Here is a 26,409-nt window from a genome sequence, read left to right as displayed (position 1 = left end):
GACACGAGCAATTCGCGTTTTCCTGGCTGCTGCTCGCGCAGTTTCGTTTTTTTCCGCTACAGTCAGTGCGCAGCAAGGTGAGTGACACACGGCGCCTTAATAATAATTTGATTCACTACGTGTTATAAATTAGAGTAAGACTTAGTAATAACAGCAGAAATTCGCAAGTTGACGTGGCACTATGCGAAATGATTGGTACAGCCCCGTTTTGTTGTGGGACTGTTGACATTCGGCTGGAAAAAAAGTTGTCAACACATCTGATAGAAACCTGGGAGAGTCCGCTGAGATTGCATGATAAACGATGGGCGTATATTGGAATAACCTTGTCGATACACATTTACGCAGTGACGTCTTCACCGTAACCGGAAAAAGTCATATGGTACACTGCTTGTCATTTTAACAAACTAAATAACATTTACGATACTTGAGTGACGAAAAGAATGAGAGGTAGATTACTTCATACAGTATCAGTGCTTGGTAGGTGGGCTGAGGTGTGTGAGGTCGTAGAGTCGAGTCCATGAGTTTGGCGACGTGTGGAGGACATCAGTATTGTTTGACAAAACATGACCACAACTAGAGAGCTAGATTAGTTATTGAGTGAACATTTTATATTTGTGTGGTATTTGTAAGGTAAAGAGTACAAACCAATCTGCCTTTTAGTTAACGGTACCCAGCTATGTATTCCCCTTACTGCTGATTTTAGTAAATAGAAATAGCTAAGAAAATAACCTTCCACCAGTCTATCCCAGAATAATATCATTGAATCCGTTTCAGCCAGTCAGACCGGAACTTCATCTAGTAGCAGTCGGTCACTAAACAGTAAAAATTATTACAAGTGTGGAATAGGATATCCATACAATTGATAGGTGTTTTTAGAATAAATTCTGACAAAAATGTGATTTTTATTTAAAAAAAAATAATAATATGAATTCTTTTGTTCATACATCCCAAGTGCTGCTTTGGACACTTATGCTTCTGGGATAGGCTGTGGCAGTCTTATCCTACAAAAAGAGCACCACATTATGAATGTTGGAAAGATTTATTTATTTATTTGTTTGTTTGTTAGGTCAAAATGTAACTAAATATTTACTTATGTATTCAAAACCAAAAGGCATAGCTTTTAAACATTCATTTTCTTTCTTAAACACAATTCCAATGCCTCACTCGCCATCACAGGTGTCAGGGGTACTGCTAGAGTTTTTTGCCCTTTCCTCCCCACCCTGACCAAACCAACCCTGTACAATTGCTGCATCACCACAGTAAGCCCCGAGCCAAAATCATATCAAAGCTTTTGATAACTTTACCTTTTCAGACTGGTATGGCTCAAGTTAAGTTCCATACTAACAAGCCAGAAAAATAAGATTTGAATTTTCAAATTAAAATAAATTAATATTTGCACATATTTTAACCTAATCTAACGATTCTAGATGTTACTTGATTTTATTATACAGTGATCCCTCGCTATATCGCGCTTCGCCTTTCGCGGCTTCACTCTATCGCGGATTTTATATGTAAGCATATTTAAATATATATCGCGGATTTTTTGCTGGTTCGCGGATTTCTGCGGACAATGGGTCTTTTAATTTCTGGTACATGCTTCCTCAGTTGGTTTGCCCAGTTGATTTCATACAAGGGACGCTATTGGCAGATGGCTGAGAAGCTACCCAGCTTACTTTTCTCTCTCTCTCTCTCTCTCTCTTGCGCTGACTTTTTCTGATCCTGACATAGGGGGATTGAGCAGGGGGGCTGTTCGCACACCTAGACGATACGGACGCTCGTCTAAAAATGCTGAAAGATTATCTTCATGTTGGCTACCTTCTGTGCAGCTGCTTCGTGAAGTGACATGCTGCACGGTGCTTCGCATACTTAAAAGCATGAAGGGCACGTATTGATTTTTTTTATCTCTCTCTCTCTCTCTCTCTCTCTCTCTCTCTCTCTCTGCTCCTGACGGAGGGGGTGTGAGCTGCCACCTTCAACAGCTTTGTGCCGCGGTGCTTCGCATACTTAAAAGCCAAACAGCCCTATTGATTTGTTTGCTCCTTTGAAGAGGAAGATATGTTTGCATTCTTTTAATTGTGAGACTGAACTGTCATCTCTGTCTTGTCATGGAGCACAGTTTAAACTTTTGAAAAAGAGACAAATGTTTGTTTACAGTGTTTGAATAACGTTCCTGTCTCTCTACAACCTTCTGTGTTTCTGCGCAAATCTGTGACCCAAGCATGACAATATAAAAATAACCATATAAACATATGGTTTCTACTTCGCGGATTTTCTTATTTCGCGGGTGGCTCTGGAACGTAACCCCCGCGATGGAGGAGGGATTACTGTATTAATGGTGGGAAATATCAACAGGAAAAGCCAGCAGAAAAAAATAGCAATACTTGGGCAGCTGCTCTTTAAATATAAAAGCCACCAAAATCCCATGCAGGTGCAGTCTATAAAAAAAGAACCATCTGGTTACGTTATCAATGGTGTCAGGATCAAGAAGCTCCCAGACAAGAGTGGGAGCAAGGAGCCGACTTGCACCATCACAGGTGCTCCTGCTGCATTTTTGCAAGCAACACACTGTTAGTAGGGGAGTGATGAAAATGCCTTACTCCATGCCTTGTTCAGAAGCTCACTCAACCCCAAGGTTGAGCATGTGAGCAAAAAATGTGATGTGGGTCAATTTGCCAAGTCACAGGGCAACCAGGAGGTTAGTGCCATTGTCTGACACCACACTGTCTGTCTGGAGCTGCCAGGGGGTAATGCACCTCAGGACCTCACCCTGGAAGGCAGCCAGGATTGCTGGCCCAGTATGGCTCCTCTCACCTAGACACACCAGCTTCAGCACAGCTTGGCACTGGTTGTGCAGCACCATAGCATAGCTGTGGAGGCATTTGCTGGATGACACAGTGTAGCTTGTCTCTGGGTTGGAGGCAGCTATGCAGTAAAGGGGGTGGAAGTAGCAGAGAAGAGGAGTGGGACTGTTCTCCCCCTGATCCCTTAGTGTGGCACAACCAACTATAACAGCACCCTCCCCACCCCTAGAAGGGTGACCCAATGGGCAGTAATTGATACGTACCGCCCCTGGCTGTGTCTGTTTGTCCACATGTCGGTGGTAAAGTGGGCCCTTCTGCCCACAGCATGGTCAAGTGATAGACCTACATTCCATGCCATGTGCTGATGGAGAGCTTTTCTGGCAAAATAATGGTGGCTGGGCATATGCCAGGTGGGGATGCCGCAACTCATCAGCTGGCGGAATGTGGCAGTGTCCAACAGCTGATAGGGCAGGAGATGCAACACCAACAGTTTTGCCAGGTGCCCATTTAGACACTGTATTTGGGGGTGGCTGGGTGGGAGGGGTCTGTTATGTTCCAGCACCTGGGTGATGGTGGACTATTGCTGTGTGCTAATAGGAGGGGTAGAGGATGGCATGGAAGAGGAAGAGCTACACACTGGCCACCTCAGATCTTCTGCAGCTGAGGACTGGCTTCCACTGGCAAATTCTGATACAAAGTGTTCCGGGGAGTGGGACCGGGCAATTCCACAGCAGCCTGTGGTGGTTCTTCATATGGTTGATAAGGGGAGTAGGAGCAAGGCTACCCCCTGCATACCTTCTGCTGGCAGAGGTTGCAGACCACTGTGGCCTGGTCCTATGTCAATATGCTAAAATAGGCCCAGACGGGCAAAGTGTGTGGCACCACTCAGGCTACCTTGGTAGTGGTAAAACGTGGCACATGATGGATCTGGATGTCGTCTGCTGCTGCCTGCCAGTGGTACTGCCTACCAAGACAGGTGAGTGCCTAGCATTTCACCCCCCTCCTCTTCCACCAATTTAGACCCTAGGTCAGCAGAGGCAGCTATAAGAGGAACATGCAGCTGCTCCTCCCTTGCTGCCAGAGTGTGGTCCTCAGCAGGTGATGCATTGCCCCTGCCCCACTGTGTCGCTTTAGGTGGTGGAAGCTCCGAGTCCTCTCTGTCTTCCTTCCTAAATGTGCCTAGCACCTGAATCAACAGCTCCTGTCCGTCACTTTCCAGGTCTGTGCTTGTCTTCTTTTGGACTTTTTCCTAGAGATCCCCCAAGGTGTGATCAAACAGTGAGGGGATTCCTCTTCAGGGGGACCTGTTAAGGATCTGGAGCCTTGGCCACTGCTCGTTGGCAGCACAGAGTTGCTTTGGCTGCATAGCTGCTGTTGCTGGCTGTCTCCTCAAGAATGACAGGTATAGCCGCAGATGGCTGAGATGATTTGGATGGGTTGGTGGTACTGTGTCACATATCAAGTCCATGGCCACAGCCACGACCAGCTCTCCTTCCTCCAGCCTTCATGGGGATTGAATAATTTTTTGGGGGGAAAAATATAAAATAGGCAAATACACAAAACAACCAGAGGACAAATACTAGGGCTTTGTTCTAACCCCACAGTGCTGCACAGAAAGCCACCCACAAACACACTTGCACACGCCTTTCACAACAAAAGATGTGAATGGAAAGATAACCATGAACAAAATACAACAATTAGCCACAAACTAGCAATTAAGTTAAAAAAAAACTCAGACAACAGCACTGAATGCCAAGGAAAAATGAATTCCCAACAGCAACAAGACCTTTAATTTCTCTCTCTCTCTCTCTCTCTCATATCTCTACCACTAAGTTTCACAAAGTCTGTAATGCAAATGATCAGCATTATATACCCTGGGGGTGGTCCCATCCAGTGCCGGCTGTTACAGCTCTGGGGGTTGTTGCTGTGGCCTCACAAAGCATTATTGGGCACTGGGAAAAAAAAGTTCTCCTAAATTGGCCGAATTATCAGTAAATATTTCTGTGAACAAGGGCGAATACAACAAACTTGCTGCGAATAATGATTTAGTGAAATTCACTGATCAACACTAGTCATGCACCACTGTTACAGATAAACTGTCGTCCCACTTATAAGGGCATTTCTCTAAGCAGTATTACTTTAAAGAGTTGATCTGCCTGTACTTGTCAGCTACTGAGTGAACTCAAAGCTGGTAACTTTTATATAGAAACAATAGTTAAATCCTTTTTTTTTTAATTGACATTCCTATTGGCTTTCTACCGACATACTGAGACACATTTTTTCACAGTTTACTTTCAGGTCGTGGTTCCTACTTGGGGTCTCTATCACAGTACATTCTCTTCAAAAGACAGTATATCCTACATGCTGTAAATGGTGTTTTGTGTGTTCAATTTATGATAAAATGGTGACAGTTTCATTTTTGAGGAATGTATTTGAAATATTTTTGGAGTATCTATAAGTAGTGCTTCTTATGTAATGGTAATGGCCTTTCAAAGCTGTTGAAATTGTATCAGATAGTAAAATGATAATGAAAGCCAGAGTTCATAATTGAGTGGGTCCTTCATAAAATGCTAAATGGTCAGAATCATAATATGTTATTCAAGTCACTCAATATTTCCCTGTTTCTACTCCATGTTTATTTTTCTCTTATGTTTAATTCCTGCAGATTTCATTTTTGAGTGATAGCAGAAAGAAGAGATGTTGCAGGATAAAGAAGGTAAGAAAAAATATGAAAACACTTTTTTACTAATCAGTTTAAATTATCACAAAATATACATCCATCCATCCATCCATTTTCCAACCCGCTGAATCCGAACACTGGGTCACGGGGGTCTGCTGGAGCCAATCCCAGCCAACACCGGGCACAAGGCAGGAACCAATCCTGGGCAGGGTGCCAACCCACCGCAGGACACACACAAACACACCCACACACCAAGCACACACTAGGGCCAATTTAGAATCGCCAATCCACCTAACCTGCATGTCTTTGGACTGTGGGAGGAAACCGGAGCGCCCGGAGGAAACCCACGCAGACACGGGGAGAACATGCAAACTCCACGCAGGGAGGACCCGGGAAGCGAACCCAGGTCCCCAGATCTCCCAACTGCGAGGCAGCAGCGCTACCCACTGCGCCACCGTGACAAAATATACACCCTCTTACAATTCTTGTTAAAGCTAGCTTGGTCATACTTTTAAATATTAAAATTAAAACTAACTATGGAGTAGACAAATTGGGGACAACATAACGGTGTAATGGTTAGCACTGTTGCCTCGCAGCTCAAGAGTTTTGGTTTAAAACCTTTTCTCAGGGCATGTTTGTGTCGAGTTTGATCATTCTCCCAGTGTCTACATATGTTTTCTTTGGGCATTTAAATTTTTCTAGTGTTATACATTCCCAAAACATACAGGGTTGGCTAAATACCAGCTCAAAACTAGCTTGGTTTGGGTTGGTGTGTAGGTATTCTTGTATGAGTATGTTCTATGATTGATTGGCAAGGCAGATTCCTGGCTTGCATATGATGTTTCTAGACATGCTGTGGCCTAAATGACTTTGAATTGGATTTAGCTTGTTTGATGTTGGATGGATGATTTCTGTAGCCAGATAAATTTGGACACTCATCTGATCAGTATGCGTTTAAAACAGAGAACCATGAGGGAATTTTCCACTAATGGACAGATTGTTACAAATTTTTTTATTGAAAAAACATAGATATTGAGCAGCATAGTGGCACAGTTATTAGGGATGGGCATGTAAGGCAAAACTGTTATTTGAATTTTCAAGTTATTACTGGCCCATTCATGCCTTGTATTTGTGATATTTTATTTAGTTAGTTTTTGACAAATTGGAAAAACTATTTAAAACAATAAAGTAATATATTTAACAGTAATACTTGAACTCACTGAATGAATCTTTGTTATTTATGCTAATAACATTTTAATAATAGTTTTTCTACACTGGCCTAAATTTTAAATTATGAGCTACTGCTAAGGACTTAACAACAAGCCCTATTCTAGCCTATAACCCCATATTTCTATGTAGAAGAATTAACATATTAATGTGGTCTGGGTGAAGGTGAGAGCACAGCTGGTTTAAAATGAGTCCTGCTGTGGTGGGATAGGTATAGCAGTGATTTATAACTATATTCCTGCCAGTTGTTCCAGCCACAGTTACTTAAACTTCCAAACCCTTCTCCTTCAATAAAGTTTCAGCATTGTCTAATGATGATGTTATCTATTAAATATTCTTCTGATAAATGTGAAGGAGCTTCTGTGTGGTGCTTCACTTTCAAATGACTGTGCTTGATTGTAGCTGACCTATGGAATGCCAGCTTTATTCAGCAAAATTTACATTTTGATCTCATTTTTATGTATGTTATAGAAGAAGTTTCACACAGCACTTTTTGATGGCCACAGCAGTCTTTCCATTTTTCCTTTACTAGACCAACCTGTCAGATGTAGATTACAATTATACTGCCCTCTAGTGGATAATAGGATTCTAAAATTATACAACACTGAATTTTTAAAAAGTAAAATAAATAAAAGTCTAGTTTAACAACTTTTTAGACTTTCAAAACAAATTCTTAATTGGTTTGCCTCAAGCATAAAGCTTTCTCAGTTCAAATCCAACACCTGGTCATTACCTTTTTGGAGTTTGCACATTCATAATGTCCATGTGCTTTTTCATCTTGATGATCTGGTTTTCCTTCAACATCCATGAAGATTAAAACGTTAGGCTAATTGGGGACTCTAGATTGGCCCTGTGTGAGTGTGGCTATGTGTGTGCAATGGCTTCATGATTTGACTGGTACCCTGTCCAAAACTGGACCTACCTTATGCCTAATGTTGCTGTGGGGCCCCTGTAACTCATACATTGGATTGTATAAAGTGTATTTTATGGATATAATGTTTTATGTTGTAAGGTAGATGTTTATTTGTCAAGTCCAACCAGTGCATAAGACTACCAATTCTGACAAAATAGCCACTGAGGCTGAGATCCATCATACTACATTTTTCATTTAATTGCCATGCTTTTAGCTGGTTGAAGATTACACTTTTGTAGCTCAGACATAGGAGATGCAGTTATAGAAGCCCATGACCTATGCAATCAGGTCTTCCTGGTTTTATTCTTAACATTTGAAAATGTGCATAACTGTTCCTACATCTTTTAAGCATATTGTGCAGATCAGTGAAAGAAATGTCTATGAATGAGAAGACTTTTTGTGTTCTTGTGTGATTTTCAAATGCCTTTCTTCCATTTTTATTTAATGTGCAGATTTTTTTATTTGTTTTGGAGATAATTTATTAAAATAAATTCTTGTGAATCATGCTGCGAATGGAGTTTACATTTTTACTTTATATAATTTTGTATTTTGGTTAATGAAATAATATCTTACATTTTCTGAACCTGTTTTTTCCATTACAAAGTCACATGGAGATGGATCCTATCTTGCAGCAATGATTACAATTTATAATCAAAAATAGGTTATTATTTCTGACTTTCTAAAGTCTGGATGGAATTTTTCTGTGGGGAACACTTTTTATTTGTTAGAATTGTTGATTTCTTCCTTCTGTTCAAAATAGGCTGAAAAAATGTCCTACAGTTTAGTAAAACCTTATTTAGAAATTTGCAAAAACAGTACATTCCTGGTTATACCTGCTACTTTTTTAATTATATGATTCCTAGATTTGAAAATAAACACATAGGGCACAAATTATGTATTTTTGCTTTATGAAATGATTGTCTCACTTGGACAAGCATTATAATATACTGATGGAAAAAAGCACAAGATTTTCTTGAATGAAAAGAATTTGATTATAGCTAGTGTACATTCACCCAACCGATTTCCCTTTTTTCTATTAGTAGAGTACAAGAAGATGTGTTTACAGTGTGCTAATGAAAAAAAACATACAACACAACAAAACACTACCTGGCTTAGGCTAATGAATACTAGTTCATGCTAAAGCAAGGACCAGGATATGGCAAAAATCCTGTGAGTCAAAGACTCCATCTTGTCAAGTGCCAAAAATGCAGACTGATAGCTGTAATATAATGGTGACCATGACAATGGATCTGTTAACATATGGAGATCTATTTTTGAATATCAATGGGTAATTAAACATTATTTCTAAATCAGGTAAAATCCCTTTTTTGCAGCAGTGCACTTTTCTGAAACTATACCTTTTATACAGTTTGATTCTGTATTGTACAAAGATAGAAAACTGAAACTTCCTAAGGGATATAAAGATGAATTCTATATAATACTTTTGTCTCTCCAGTTAATTACATTTCAGTCCATTTGGGCATCTCCAGGATTAGATGGAATGACCAGATGAATGTGCAAGAGATTTACTACCAAATAATGTGTAATAACTGAAGTCAGACCAACAATCATATGCTGTGCTTTTGACACCTTGTTAAATCTATAGCCTAATGAAGTCAGGCTGTTCTTGGAGAGAATTAGCTATATCTTATAAAGTGCTCCTTTGGTGTAGATTTTGACACATTTTTGTGTGCTTTTTTAATACCCAGTTACAACCACCTTCTAAACCCATTTTATCCTGATCAGGGTTGCAGAAAAGCTGGAGTCTATCATAGCAAGCATAGGGGGCAAGGCAGGAACAATCCCTGGACAGGGCAATAGTCCATCACAGGGTCAACACAAACCACACACACACTCTAAGGCCAGTTTAGCCAATCCACCTAACGTGTTAACCATGCAGGAAGGATCTAAGACATGAACCCTGCCCTGCAAGGCAGCAGCGCCACTGTATACACAGTTCCATCTATTTAAATTATAATGTTTTCTGAGTGGTGCTCAGAACACAGAGGTCAGTAACAACCAGTGTCACAGAAAATGGTTGTTGACTTGTACTAGTTAGTGTTTTCTGCAGTATAGCCTTTATGAAAATGCTTAAGCAAAAACATGATTTCCAGATGTTTTTATTGTGAATTTAATTAATCTTTGGTAATGTAAAATGTTCTCCTTATATACAGTTTGTGTTTGTACTAGAAACAAAAACAGGGCCTTGTACTGGAGGTGGTCTAAAAAAGACTGATTTATCAAATGCTCTATACTTTATTTAAATGAAATAAATATATTTTTTTCTTCTAGTGTATAATCTCGGCCCTTTGGAAAGCTTCATTGATACAGAAAAAAGGGTAACTTTCAGAACAGACAATGGCTTATTCTGGTGTAGTCTTGATGTTGGGGGAGAATTCAACAGCATTCAAGGTGTCAGAAGTTTTAATGAAGAATCTTGTAAGTTCAAGGTATTGAGAGGGAAGAATGGCAAGATACTGCTACAGGATTGGCGAGGAGTATACCTCAGCAGAGTCCACCGAGTCAATGAAAATTTTATTGAGGCTGCAAAATCTGAACCAGATGCATTATGTGAATTTCAAGTATCCTGTGAGGATGAGAAAGTGATCTTCAGAGCCGACAATGGAAAGCTTATCAGCAGATATTTCAATTATACAGAGCACCATATCGAAACAGCTTATGAGCAACCTAATGTCTGCTGCAGGTTTGCTGTAAGCACTGGAGGTACAGTACTTTTTAAAAGTATGCACAAGCTAAGGATTTTTGAGAATGTATTAATAAAACTTCTTGCATGTAATTTTTAAATAATAGTTTACTGTTTTTGCATGCAAAAGTATAGTTTGTTACTGTTATAGTCAGCTGAGAGAAAACAGGATCTCAGAAATGATTGTGAGCAACTGAAATATTGACAAGCACATGGAAGGAGCTTCAAGGGCAAAATAGAATCCTTGTTTAAATAAATTAAAAAATACGAAGCTTCAGAACCATTTTCTCCAAAAAAAAGTTATTGTCTGAAGACTCATAGCAAAGTCTTAATTCTATCTTGACTATTTGCATCTAACCCACAGTAGTTTGCCTTTCATAAAACACTTGGATGGGCAAGGCACTTAATCTTTTATAGGCAGAATAAGAAGACACAGTAGTCTGCAAAACAGGCGTACCAATCTAAAAATAATAATACATTTTATTTATATAGTGCCTTTCCCATGCTCAAAGCACTTCACAGAAATTCAGAAAGAACAACAGGGCATATACATATTGGATACAAATAATATCTGCAAAAAATGCTAAATAACAATAAATACAGGTTACACAAACCATTGAAATCAAATAAGTGACAAAAAAAACAATAACATATAAAAATACAAATCTCTCTGTTACATAAAAAAATCCTGGGATGAGACTTTTTTCAAGAGATTTTTTCAAGTCCCGCGAGATGAGACTTTGACCATGAGATTTTTTCAAGTCACACCCTCCTCTGAACCATATTCAACTACGCACACGGTACTCTCACCTCTCATTTATGTGAATGCTTTTGACAGACACAGTTCTTGCTCTCACAGCTCTTATACATTTTAACGTTTTCCTGACTTTAAGTTCGCAATTAAAGAAGACATATTATGTCCAAATCTTACTGAAGAATTTCATCATGAAGGGTTATCAACAATAAAAATAAGTACACAGGCAATCCTAGCACCGAGAAACGATGAAGTCAAACAAATTAACGCCAAAAATGTTGATCGGTTACAAAGCAAATTGGTTAAATGTGTATCAATAGACTATGCTGAAACAGTTGGTGGTGATCATATGAAAGATATAAACATCAACTTACAATATCCCTTCCTAAACAAATGACTGAAGCCATTTTAAAAAGAATATATTGAGTCGGCTGATCTTATTAATAAGGGAGGTTATTCCAAGATCTGGAAGCTGAAGGCTTTGTCATCTGTAGAATACGGGTTGGTTTAGGACACAGTGAGATTTCCAGAATCAGTGGATCTTAGCGGACAGACAGGAGCTTAATGATGGAGGAGGTTATGGATGTAGCCTGGTGCAAGGCCATGTAAAGCTTTTTAGGTTATTGATAGAAATTTATACTCCTGTAAGACACAGTGAGCCAGTTAATTTGGAGCAGGATGGGTGCTATGTGCTCACTGTTGTGGATCTGCATAAGGACTCTTAGACCTGAGCTCTGAACCAACTGGAGCTGTAATAACAGATTAGAAGTGGCACCTGCCAGTCGGGAGGTACAGTAGTTGATGCGGGATGTAATAAGAGCATGAACAACTTTCTCACAATTGGAAAAGGAGAGGAATGAACTAACACGGGATTTGTTACGAAGATGGATGTAAGAAAGTTTTTAGTGTGATGGTTGTCGGTAACATAAGAAAATAAGGAAGCATACATTACACTAAGATTCTTAGCAGAAGAAGAAGGCTTGATGACATCATCACCAAGGGTGATTGAGAAGGAGACCCTCTTCTTAAACTGAACTTTAGTGCCAATTAGCATGATTTCAGTATTGTTACAGTTTAATTTTAAAGAGTTACATTACATTCACTGAGGCAGGTTGTGAGCTGAACAAACTCTGAACTTTAACTTTGAACACTAAAATAAATCTAGTGTCATCCACATATAAATGATAAACCAGTCCAAAGCTACGAATAATATGGTCAAGGGAAAGCATTTAGATACAGAAGAGTTAAAGGCCAAGGACACTGCCTTGAGGGACTCTTTGTGTATCTGGCGCTGACCTGGATATGATGTTGCCAAAACTAACAAATTCTTGTCTATCATTTAGATAGGACTTAAACCACTGTAGGGTAGTGAGAGAGATACCCTAAATGTCCTCCAGTCTGAACAGTAGAATATTATATTTGAGAGAATCAAATTCCACATTAAGGTCTAATTGAATTAAAATGCTGGTTTGCCCCTAGTCTGTTGCCTTAAGCAAATAGTTACTCGAAGCAGAGCAGTTTCATAGCTGTGCTGTGCTCTGAAACCAGACTGAAAGGGTTCCATCAGCTTACTACAAGTTAAGTAAATGGTGAGTTAGGAGGCTACAACATGCTCAAGAACTTTAGAGAGAAAAGGTAAGTGAGAGAAGGGCTGAAAACTGTTGAGATTGTCAGCATCAACACCACACTTTTTAATGTAGGGTATAGATAAGCAAAAATCCTGTAAACAATATGGCCATAGCCATGCAAAGATAGTCACCAAAGTGCTGTCAGCCAAACGGGAAATGGTATTGCCATAATAACAATAAAATTAATGGTTAAAATAAAAATACAAAAATTCCAGAAGTAAAGGTACTTACTATATGTGAACAGCATTGATTAATGAAAGTTATAATAGCTGTCACTTTTTGCTGAAGCTGTCAGTTTGCAAAATTGAATTTTGAATTGAAATTGAATTTTGTTACACTAGTGAAAATGTAATCTTTAGATAAAGTATGATTTCCGAAACTGCAAAGTCTTTATTCTGCTCATTTCACTGAAAATGCCAGTGAAATTGAGATTAATAACATGCTTTTGCCAATGATAGATTCTAGTAACCTACTTGAGAAGTCTGACCATCATCATCGTTGGTTTAACAGTCATTTTATGGGGTTACCTAGGTTAGCTGGTTCTGCCTCAAATCTTTTTCCTTCACTGTCTATGGTCATGGAAATCGTTTGGTGTGAGACCCATTCTTTTTATATCATCCGATACTCACCTCTGACCACATCCTTTCTTTGATCTCATCCCCTTCTTCCTTCATTTTGGTGCATCTCTTCTGCTATCACTTTCTGCCTTTTGTTCTAATCCACCTTAACTTGTTTCTCCTTAGCACACTACCTATCCCATTCACCATTCAAAACAAGTCTTTCTTTTAACTTAACGTTTGTCTTACTGTCACTCTATGATTCTTGATTCATCTGATCATTCTCATCACACATTTTTAATAAAGTTTACTTTTCAATGCCAGTAAGACTCTTTTAAAAGAATGAGGGACAGCTGCAGAAATTTCTTCCTCGCACCTCTCACCCTCTCTGTCATTCCTGTGCCTGCACCACCATTGTCACTCAACATGCACACCCTATTCAGGATAAGTCCTGTACATGTCAGCATTATTATACCGCATTTATTGCCTTTGTACAAAAAAAAAAGGTCACACTTGCTGCCTGCAGATCACTCTTCACACCACTATATATTTTACTCCACGACTGACTGACTGACTGACTTCCAACAAAACAGGCATTAGAGTTTCTCCGAATACCTTTACTACACATCATTCAGCCATCAAACTCTTCCATACCCCCTTTTATTCTTTGCCTCCAACCATCACCTTAGTTTTTTCTGCATGTACCTTAAGACCTGTTGCTTTTATACTAGCTTACATTTATATTTATTTGCTTGGCAGACACTTCTATCCAAAGCAACTTACAACAGAGCACTTTCTGTTATTGTTTCATCCCCTTCAATGTTGCTTGACTTTTCCCATCCATACGAGATTACCAGCATACAACAGCTCTTATGGCAGTCATTCACACGATCTCATCACTTTAGTCATTATCGTGACAGACCTCAGAATGCCTTTATCTTCTTTATAGTTGCCAGATGCTATTTCCTGACATCAAAAATCAGGTATGAAACTAAATTGCAATTTGCTAACTTTTAGTTGATCCCTGATTCTTTTCTCTGTCGCTCTCTCAGCTACTTGGCATGCAAGTAAGCTATTGGCATGAGTGACAATGGTCCTGAAGGGAGGAGTACTTTCAATACTTTAGTTTTCCTGAATTTCATTGCTGGTAAAAAAGAGGTTTTGAGTAACACAGCTATGTGTGTGTGTTTGCTGCATCATAGATTAATGTCAAAAATGATACATTTTCATTTTAATCATCCAAAAGTAATACTCTGGCCCTTACAGAGAGAGCGTGCATTGCTGTGCTTAGTGTTGCTGTCAATGATTTTTTTCCATAAACTAATTTTGTTATTCTATGTTAAAAGGCAAGTAGTTTTTCGTCATCCGGGGTTTTAACATTTTGGAGCAATTAATTAGACTTATTTTGGGAAATGTCATTAGGTTTGATTAATACATGCAACTTAGTGTTATCTACATATAATTTAAGATAACATATTCTCTGTATCTGTATCTCACTAATTTTGAATTGTGGAGAGAAAACAGTTGTGTTCTGTGAAGGACACCATATAAAACTTAAGAATATAAGAATGGAGTGCCCTCATTAAAATTCTATATTTTTTGAAATAATTGACAAGTTTGTATAGCAGACTTATGTGAGAGTTATTGTAACAATCAGTACTTAAATCTAAAAACCTCAAATGTTTTGCATTTCCTGTAATAGGTCATGTACAAACAAGAGTTATGACTATTTCTTTACTGTGACGTGCAAAAGCTATACTGAAACATTTCAGTTCGATTGTAATGTTTAAAATGAGGATGCAGATGTAAGGCTACTAATTTCTGTATATATATAATTTAAAAGGAAAAGTATACCATACATAAAAAAGATAAAAAGTAAAACATAGTCTTAAAAAACCATCATACAACATAAATTAAATATACAATAAAAGTACTTAATTTAACAGCCTTGATGTAAAGGCACCTTTTCACATCCTTCACTACAATCTCAGTTTTACCAGTCCCTGTGGAGTTATTAGTATTGTAATCAGCTGGATGTTCAAGCTGATGCTAAGTGGAGACTGATTCCTTTCTGTCTATATAGCTTTAAGGGAAGGGTTATGTAATTGAAAGGATGTCCATGATAACTTACGTCCATAGGCTCCACGTTCTCCCAAATTTCATACTTCCCAACCCGGGGACACATAGTTGAAGTGTCTTATTTATGCAAGTAGGGCTGCAACGATTAGTCGACCTAATCGACAACATTGATGTGGATTTTTTTATTGTCGACGTGTCATAAACAGAACCTTCAATTGAGGCTTCAGTCACAAAGAACCACATTAGTTTTTGTAACTGCAATGCATTACATGAACGTCTGGGGGCAGGGGAAGGAGATGGGAAAAAAAATTGAGACAGAAACTTTCTAAAGTGTGGGAGAACTTCACCGAAAAAGAAAAAAAAGTTGAATGCAGATTATGCAAAGCGGAGCTTTCTTTTCATGGCAGCACCACCGCGATGCATGAGCATCAGAAGCACAAGCATCCTATAGCTGTGATGCTGCCGTCTCTTGAGAGGTAAGTTTTAGCTAGTAAAGTTAGTGTCACGTGTTAACGTTGATGTTTGTACAATAATGTGTATATCAAGGTTTCGACAATGATAGTTAACCCTTAAACCGGCACATACTTGGGGGTTAATGCACCCCTGGACGGCAAATACTTTTTAGCTGCACTTTTTAAGTAAACGTCACAATTCACAAAGAAAATGTGAAGTTTTAATGGAACACTTATTTTTTTCATGTAAAGGGCATCTCAATTACTGCAACACTGATCATTTTACACACTGCAAATGAACTGTAAAAACTATAAAAAAAAAAAAACTACTGCAATAATCTATTATATGTTCAAGGTGCAACTGAAGCCATTAATGAAATTCAGTAAATCACCGAGCCAATTGCGCTTGAACTGGCTGCACGTAGGCACACAGAGGTAAGCGCTGACGCTTGTGCCAGTCTAGTGCAGTGGCTGAATTCCGGGGACAGTGATGCTGCAAGGCGCCAGTGGTCGTGAGCTGGCTGCTCAACAAATATACGGCACTGACTGATCAGCTCCGGCGTGCTGGCAAATTCCTTGGTAAAGTGACTATAGCCGGGTGTGGCATTCAGTGAATGTACATCACCGAATATACTCGCCCCCTGCGTGCTGGCAAATTGCACTAAGACACAACTTTAGCCGGTTGCAGAGTTCAATGAATGTACGCCGCTGAATGTATGTCGCCGCATATACTCGGCTTCGCCGTGCTCCCAAATTGCACTGGAAACTGACTAGCCAGTTGCGGCGTTCAACTAATGTACTTTTCCGAATATACTCGGCAAATTGTGGTGGAAAATGGTGGTTTAAGGGTTAAGTGATTATAATTTCAGTTATGTTTGCTAACGTGTTTGGAGCTATAGTAAACGAGTGGGTAGGAGTAGCTGAGCCATCCTATTTTTTTTTTCTTCTTTTTTCATATAATATTTGAGTTCATATTAATAGTAAACCATCTCTAATTAACGTTAGGTAACTTGTGTTTTGGAGTATATCAGTAATTAGCTTGTTACATATTTTACTCCATTTTTTTTTTATTTTGGCATAATATAGTACATGATGTGATAAACTACAACACTTTTCCTTCAAAGTGTTATGATTAAAACATCTTTCTCTGTCTACAAAACCATTCTTGTGTATTCCTGCTACTTCTGAGCATCTCTTCTCAAAGAACATTGTCTCAAAGAAGAGAGCCAGCCTCACACCAGAGCATGTCGAAATGCTCACATTCCTGCACTGCAATCAGGAATATATGAACTGAATCTTATATAAACTGTACATTGTTGTTTTATTTTATTTGAATTGAAGCTTTATTTAAACTTTTGGACTTTAAGACACTCCAGTGGCCATTTTTGGTTAAGTGGTCGTTTTTTTGTTTAAAGAATATGTGCACTTTAGCTTGTATTGTTTAATGTGTTTCTTTTTTATTGTGATGGTCACACTAATATAAAACATCTGATTATTTTCAAATTCCTATGTTTCACTGGTTATTTTCATTTAATTATTATTAATTTTAGTTGTGTTAATGCTGAGACATCAGGGTGACATTCACAGGTGGACTGACGTGAGCAGATGAGGTAAGACCTGCACTGGACCCCAGAACAGGATGTGCAACCACAGGTCGCAGGCATCAAAATAGTCAGGCATGAAATAATCATGACTAATCAAAAAACAAAAATGAACAATTAGTCGACTACCAAAATAATCATTAGTTGCAGCCCTATATGCAAGTAGGATAACTCTCCTCCACTTCCTTTCAAGATGATAACAGTGCCCCAGATCCAACAATTTCTGTTGACCATAGCTGATATTATTTAAGTCTGCCAAAGACAAATGAGCTGCATATACATTATTAAGGTAACAGCGCATATACAATATAAGATAATGTCAGGGATCTTTGACAGTTTTGAGCAATATGTGAATTTTATTATGCTCATGAACATTTATCTTTTATGAATTTTACTTTATTAATTTTAACTTTGTTATATGACTTTGGTTCAGTGTTTTATCTGCATACAGCTAATTCTTTCCAGGTTTCCAAACATGACATTTGTAAAATAGGAAATGTTGGCTTTCTCTCGAAGTTTGCAGTGACGCACGATATTGTTTGGGATAAGATGCGCAGAAATCTGCTTATCTAACTAAGCCTTTGCTGGAGGTTAAAGGTTACACAATATATATTTTGAAGTAACAAAATAGCATTTTAAATAAATGTACAGGTAAGCAATTCATGAAAGTAATTAAGTGGGTATCATAGATCATCCATTGTCACATGGTCTCATACTATATGAAATACTTGCAGGTGTGGAACAGGGAGAATAGAAAAAGAGAATTTAATCATTTCACTAATTGGGGACTATTGCTTATCAAACATTAAAGGACTCAAATGTATCATGCTTTTGTGCATTGTTTCAAATATTCTTCAACAAGCAAGTAAGCCATGTATGACATAAGGGGAACAGATATGGGAGAATAATGGGACATAAACTCTTTATATTGACACCTCGAAACTTACAAGATTTATTCAAGACGTATCACTGATAAGGCCTGAATCCATCAATGTATTATATAATACAAGACCTCCTATTTGATAATTATCTATTGTAGCTCTCTTTTTCTTTCACAAATATATTGTAGTAGGTTTTATAACTTATTACATTTACCCTAGCTTTGTATGTTAATTTCATGAATTGTGTTGTAAATATGTTCTCTGTATTGATGAAGCATTCTTTGTAAAAACTAAGTTGGTCATTATGACAATAAGAATAAGAATGATTATAGTAAGATAATAAGAATGATTGAGAAGATTTTATTTAATTTTTTTGTAGCCTCTGAAGATTGTTGTGGTCCTTTAGTCTACTATGGTGAGTGGATCCAGAAAAATTAAGAACACCTGAGGGTTAAGTTCTCATACAGCATTGTTTGTAAAGTGACATAATAAGATGGCATATTAAGCATTTGTAAACCAATACAGTCTGACATAACATTCTCAAATATGTTAAATTCAGTTCAGGGATGTGAGACGCCAGATATTATCCAAGTATCATCAGGTGAAAGGCAGAAATTAAGCTTTTTAAAAGGTGCCAGTTTGAAATGTTCATGCTCACAAGGCTAATTCTTATTCACAAGTAATATAACTAGTTCTAGTGAACAACACTGCCTTTAAAAATTGCTAAACATATCACTAAAATTGCTAAAATATTTCTACTAGCCGACACCTGCCGTAGCATACAGCGGTGTAAGAATAGGAACGGAAAACGGTGAGAAAGGAATTCAGAAATCAAGAAGAAATAAATACTTCTTGAAAGACGCAGTGTGCATGTAGAATTTCCGGCCAAGCAGGATTACATGTGAAAGTGATAAATAAATCAGGCTTTCCGATATTTATGTTCTATGGCCATGGCATCCTGATAGTTTTGTTGCATGTATCTTGGACTTCCTGGAAATGTGGACAGTAATATAATCATTTTGCCTACACGTACATTATTTTCAGCATTTGCTTGCAGTGCGTCTGAAAGTCCTTTGCATTGTTTCACGTGCAGATCTTGTTGATGTAATCTGAGATAGTTGAGATGGGCGCCCTCTGTTTAAACATACACATCTACGACGTACTGTTGGAATAGTTTGCAGCTGGAGTGCAAAATACTAAATGTATTCCTTATTGCTAATCTGTACGTGTAAAATTGGCATTGAGTAAGCCTTATTCGCTTGGTGGTTCTTTTATCGGGAACATGTAAATCTTTGTGCCAGCCAATGTCTCCATAAGGGAATAAAAGTGGGTAAACCATAGGATCGCAATTCATATTGAGTGTGGAAATCTGTTTATAGGAATTGCCTATGGGATAGATGCAAATGTCCCTTTCAGAAGGCTGTTCTTCATTTTCTCCGACGAAAATCGCTGCAACATCGGTGTGACATGTTGGGGCATTGTATCGTCATAAATCCTGCCTAGGGTTTTCCTTGAAAACCATTCGTACAGATGCTGTTGGATTGGACTGAGCGATTTCATGCATGTGTTTGTATGATTTAGCGAAGGGGTTGATGGTTCTGAGCATGGAATCTAGCTGGAGAAGTACATTTTTGCTGCATACAGAGTTTGCTTTATTTTGTAAGCATACTTCAGTAGCTTGCGCTGTGTCAAAAACATATCCTGGAGAGGTAGAAGTGTTAGCATATAGTGGAGAGATTTGGTGATAAATTTGCCCGTGTATTTTAAAACAGTATGGTCCATGGCCAGGAGGTTGAGTTATCTGTGCAGCCATGGAAGCAAACGCTAGAGAAGAGTTGTATTCTCGAATGTGTTCACGATAATTTTTAGCTTCTGATGTTTGCTGTGTAAGAAGCTGTTGTAAAGACACAGGTGGCTCCCGCAAAGGTGGTAAAGCTACTTTACCGTTGTGGCAGCACCTCGAATACTTGTTGGATTTATTACACTCAGCAGGCCAGTATAGTGCATGACATGGAAGAGGACGAATAGGAATCGAGAAATGCCGTGTCGGCTCTGTGTGGGCGGGACCGGTTTTGAAGTGGAAGCAGGACGAAACAGAAGAGATATATATATGAGATACATTTCTGCATTTGCTTCTTTTTCAGACTCTACAAACAGTCAGACTTCTCTGGAAACATACATTGACAGTGACCAGTGGGTATCTTTCAGAACAACTGAAGGTACATTATGGTGCAGCAAGGCTCATAGTGGTGGCATTCACAGACTCCAGGCTGTAGACACCTACGATGAAGAATGGTGCAAGTTCAAGGTTTCAAAGGCCAACAATGGCAAGATACTACTTCAGGACAAAAGGGGTGTATACCTTAGCCTCAATCAAAGTGATGGCATTGGAAGAATTCAAGCAACTAAACGTGAACCTGACACATCCTGTGAATTTCAAGTCTCGTATGAAGGCAGAATGGTACTCTTCAAAGCTGAAAATAACAGGATGCTGAGCTTCTTTCACCATTGTGGCGGCCACCCAATAAAAGCGGATAAAGATGTTTCAGATATCTTCTGCAAGTTAACAGTCAACAGTGAAGGTAAAACAATAAAAACATCTAATTTAAAAAAATGTCCAATGCACATTTTGATTATTTCACTTATTTTCAGAACAACATTGAGCCTAATTTCAGTTACATTTTTAAGATAATAATTCTAATTGGTTTTACTGTAGAAATATACACTCTCACTAGTTCGGTGGTTTCCCTCTTCTGTAGCAAGTGATCACAGTTACTTTGACAGGTAAACCTGGATTTGTTGTTATTGCAAATCAAAATGTGTAAACATTAACAGGTAATATAAATAATCCTCAGTGTGTAGCTGTTACTCACAGTTTATCAAATTTTAATTTAGCATACCAATGACCTGACCCCTCAGACAAAACTGGTTCACAATGCATAAAACTTCAATCTACCTATAAATGTTATATGATTAAAGGGTTGTCCTGCCTCTTGATCTTCCCACTAGCAAGTAATAACAAATGTTGGACGTTTAATATTTTAAAGGAAACTTTACAACTAAAGTTTAAACAGTGGGTTAATTTTGCTTATCATAGATAATGAGGCTGTTTGTGGTAGCATTACTTAATGTTTTGTTTAGGTTTGTATACAGTAATAGTAATGAGATTAATTACCTCAATAAATGGTTTAAGCTGGACTCTCTGAGCTGGTATAGTGGCCAGACCAGGTATAGTGTTTTTAGTTAATGTATTCACTGCCCCCAAATAATATTTTGTAATTTCTTGAGTCTTGGAAATTTTCAGTTGGTAATCACAGTAATTAAATAATCATATTTCAAAAGAATGTCATTTCCAACTTAGGTTCATTTAGTTACAGATTAAAGAAAATTTTGTAACGATAATGTACAGAAAAAAATATACTGAATATAATTATATGTTTAAATTACAGCCCCACTTGCTACCATTGCTAATTTGGAAGAATACATCAACACAGATAAATGGGTCACTTTTACAACAGACAATGGCTTATTCTGGTGCAGCAAACCTGGTGGTCAGATTCAGGCAGTCAACCTTTTCAATGAAGAATGGTGCAAGTTTAAAGTTACAAGAGTAAATGGTGCAATCTTTCTGCAAGATAAACGAGGAATTTACCTCAGCAGAATCCGAAGTGGTGATATCGACTTTATTGAAGCCGCTAAACCTGAACCAGATGTATTTTGTGAATTCAGTGTCTCCTCTGAGAATGAAAAGCTCTTATTCAGAGCTGAGAATGGAAGAATGTTAAGCAGAGTTTGTCGTTATGGACAACAGATAATTGAAGCAGCAAAAGATACTCCAGATGTCTTCTGCCAGGTCACCGTCAATGAAGGTACATATCTAAATGCAGAACGATAAAAATCTGTTGCTTCTTTATATACCTGAAAAAGTAAAACTACTTGAATGCTCATTAGATTATTCGACACATTTCAGAAAGATTAGAGCTATATTGTTTAATTAATTTCACAGGAAGTGTGAAAAAAGATATCAAATACTCATTCATTCCTGAACCCATTATAATCACTACAAATAGTTTGCATTTTTAGCAGTTGCTCTTTCGATCACTTTAAGGGAGCACACCATAACAAGGTGCTTGATGAGCATCAATACCAAAAGTTTCTGATGACGAGTAAAAGTATAAAAATATATACCAAACAAAACTTGAAATTTCCATTAAAATAAAAAAAAGTGTTAAATATAATTTTGAATAAAAAAAACTCATGTACATGAACAATCTTCAGTATTTTACGGCAATGTTTATTATAGTCCTTCTCGTTAAATACAGTATGTCCTGAAAACCAGCTTTTTGTAGTTTAATTATTTTTACTGATAAACAGAATTTTTGTTACTTTATATTACAAGCTGCATAATCTGGCCTGTAATTACTGTAATAGGCACCACCTACTTTTTTACAGTACAAAATGATTAGGGTCATTATGCTGTTTGATCCTTGGCATTTATCTGGTTTGTAATGACCAGTGAAAATGAGATGCATAAGATCTGTACATGAAATAATTTCTTTCTTGTAGCTAGGTTAATGTTTTTGACACAGATGATTTATTTGTTCTTAGTCTCAATATCTAGAATCTTTAAATTGTTGAATATGATTATAATGATTGATTTAATAGAATATAATAAGGGTTTTAAAAGATAGAGGTTTGAAGATAAATATGAAGAAGACCAAATATTTGAGGTTTAAGGATCAGGATTCAGAAGTTAGCCTGCAGAGAGAGCTTCTAAGAAGAGTGGAACAGCAGAAGAGAAAATGAGAGAGGCCAAGGCAGAGATGGAAGAATAAAGTAAAAGAAGATTGGAAGGAAAATGATTTGATTGTGGAGGTGGAGGATCGAGCTGTATGGAGGTTGATCAGCTACAGTATATTGACACCACATAGAAGTGGGAAAAGATGAAGTTGAAGACATTTAATATGATTAGAATATTCCATGTCAGTAGTGACAAGTTATTGACCTTTTCAATTTTAAAAATAATGAAAAATAAGTACATTGTGTTATTTTAATTACACTGGGTGTTAACCATCCACTTACTCTTTAGCCATGTGTTGTGCTGCTGAAATAACTCAGTTTCTCTTTGTTTTTGTGTGGGTTTTCCTTCAATATTCTGAATGATGTGTACATTAGGTTGACTGGTAATTGTAAATTGGACATAATTTGATTGGGTGTTCACATGATTGGGCTCTCTGATGGACTGATGGTCCTGCCCGGATTGGTTCACCCTTACTTGGATTAAGCCATGCTGAGAATGAGTATGGATATGACTATTAAAATAGCCTTAAAGAGTGTCACAGATGTCTGATGGGGGTAGTGGGTGGGTGGGGTCATCGTCCTGGTTTGACTGAGATAAGCGATACCACTCTAGGACAAGAGGGGGCACTGTCGCTAACAGTATCTTCTGTTTCACCCACAGCCCCAAGAAGATGCCCAGTGAGGTCAACCAAGCCCGGCCGTGACACCCAGAGTAGGCCCAGCCCCTTTCAGTCAGGATGGCACCTTACCGGGCAGCCCATAAAGGTGGCATCTTGTTCACTCTTGGCTCTTGCATGTTCCCGTGCGAGATCTGAGAAAGAGATAACTTTGGTGGGCTAATTTTCTGTTGTGCCACAGTATAGTCTTTTTTCTTCCTTTTCAGTTTGCTTTTTAAACGTGGCTACCGGGTTGGTACCCAACCGATTTGTGCTGCCTTGGTATGGTCTCTCTGCTGGTCGCAAGGGTTAATTGAATGCAATATTCTTTTAGACCAGCTTTTTGCCATTACAGATGAATCAAGGTTATATGCTCTTTGAATCACACACAGTCTAACACATGTGAAAAAGAGACCAAATAGACAGATTAAGGGTTGGGGAACTGTCCCCATATACTGTAGGTGAACCAGAATATTTGCTTCTTCTTGAACAGAGTGTAAGAATTAGCATATACATTCGACAATCATACTGGAAAGGTGACTGGTTTTTATGGCGGATGGACCGGAAATTGGTGTAGAGGTGAGATGACGTAGACGGGATGGGATGGAGATGATATCATCAGAGGGCGACCGGGTTGAAGTTGTCACGTGGGGACAGCTGGAATGCAGAAGGTCTTCCTTGCTTGTGCTTGTTTTTTAGTGGAGACTTAACGTATCAGGATTCGTCTGTTCTTTGATCTTTCTGATGAAAAAAGGAGAGAAGCGTTAGTACGCTGTCTTATATCCCCGTCCAGTGAGTTTTCGCGCACCATTGGTCCTTTTGGCTGCCCCAATCACGCATGTGTGACACACTTTAACCCTGGTTTACTGAAACATACGGTCATATACTGTATATGTACTTAGACAACTATTTTATTTTATTTAATTAACCAAACACTCCTTTTAAAGCTAAATTTTTAATAAAGTAGTTGTTTAATTTTAATGTTTGTCTTTTTACGTGAATAACAAATACTCTTTGAATTTCCTTTAAAAACTGGATTTAGGCGGATATATAGTAGCGTGTGATGCCTAGTTGGACAAGTTGTAGCACTGATACCACTTTAATGGCAAGGACGTGGACAAGACCAATGCTGTTATTCCAGGGCCATAAAATGACAAACTGTGTAGTTTTCTCGTGGTTGTCTCCCCACATCCCAAGCATATTAGGTTAATTTGATACACCCAGTGTCCTATGGGAGCAGATGTTGGTGTCATCCTCTCTGCTGAACTGTGGCAGATTTAGACAAACAGATTTTTGAATACCTTCACTTATTTCACTTGCACTGCATTAATTCAGTGTAGTATAAGACCTTATCATTCCAATTCACACTGACACTGGTCCATATGTCAGTTCTGCAGGAAAGAATGAAAAACTCCAGCTTTTGTTGTTTTAAACTATTTTTAGCAGATTCTCAGAGTTCCTGCATCAGTACTTGCTGGTGATTTTATTTTCATTTTGAGTCTGTATTGTATGTTTAGTAAGAGAATTCAGCTTCATTTCACAACAGTTGTGGATATTACAGTATATGTATACATTGTGGCCAGTGGGGGGTGCTCCAGCTCCCTAAACGTAACACAGATAGGTTCAGACATCGGTATGAAACCACCAAAGAGTTTTTATTTGTGGGAAACACTTCCTCTGTAAGTGTTTCCCACCAGTGTAGCACAAGCACGGTACAGCAACTCTTTGTCTCTTCCCCTCTCTGTTTTTCTTGTCTCTGCATACTCCACTCCTCACAGCAAGCATTGTCTTCCACCTCCCAACTCTCACTCCCTAAATGAAGGCAACGGGCTTCTTTTATTTTTCACCCGGGAGTACTTCCGGTGGTTTGTTAGCATGGTTTGGAAGCACTTCCAGGTGAGGCGGAAGCCAAACAAAATAGGGCTCTTCAGTACCCACAGCAACCCCTGGCAGCACTCACGGAACCCAACAGGGCCAAGACTGCAAACTCCAACTCCCAGTGTGCTCTGTGGGAATCCGAGGCACTGCTGCAAATCAGGGGGTTTGCCATCTAGCGATCAGAGGAAGATAATAACCTGTGCACACTCTCTACCCTGGTCTTTCCATTACGAAGGTGTCCCAGCTGAGGCCCTTACCCAGCCATCCGCCACATTATGTTTACATGTTTAGCATGTTTACTTTGCATTAGAAGTTATAAATACTGGACTGTGGTGACTGACCCAACTCAGCCTTCCTCAAAGACTATTTGCTCTGAAAGAATTTGGCTCTGGGTGAAATCTGTTTAATGACCTCTGCTGTAATTGGTGCCTCATCGAGTCTACTGTCAGTGTCACTGTGGAAATGGATTAATGCATGACTTTGTTAGTTTTATTTATTACTTAATATCTGGCTGATGCCTTTATCTTAGTCAACTTACAACATTTGGGATATGCAAAGGTGTTTTAATTTAATATTTAACATCATTTAATAACATATACAATATGTTAATAGTATATGATATTATTGCGCAATGAATATTGTACAAATTATATATTACCATAAAAATAATATAACAACATGATATAATTTAGTATAACTATGTTTACTATTTAATGTCAGCTGAAATTATTTGTGAAATAGGAGATGTAACCAGAAATGCAGTATATACTGAACATTAATAAAAGCCTAAAATCTTCA

The 26,409-nt window shown here is 38.3% G+C and overlaps 1 protein-coding gene across 1 annotated transcript; it reads left to right on the top strand.

The window, feature by feature from the left end:
* On the top strand, positions 1–26,409 carry LOC114655509 (uncharacterized). Its single transcript, XM_028806567.2, has 5 exons — positions 1–77; positions 5,467–5,517; positions 9,914–10,345; positions 20,422–20,859; positions 21,727–26,409. The coding sequence occupies exons 2-5, from the start codon at positions 5,499–5,501 to the stop codon at positions 22,170–22,172; spliced, it is 1,335 nt and encodes a 444-aa protein (XP_028662400.1). The 5' UTR covers positions 1–77; positions 5,467–5,498; the 3' UTR covers positions 22,173–26,409.

This window comes from Erpetoichthys calabaricus, chromosome 1 (assembly GCF_900747795.2).
Source record: "Erpetoichthys calabaricus chromosome 1, fErpCal1.3, whole genome shotgun sequence".
Taxonomy (NCBI): domain Eukaryota; kingdom Metazoa; phylum Chordata; class Cladistia; order Polypteriformes; family Polypteridae; genus Erpetoichthys; species Erpetoichthys calabaricus.
Note: the sequence above shows the minus strand (reverse complement) of the source record. Positions and strands in the feature narration are given on the sequence as shown.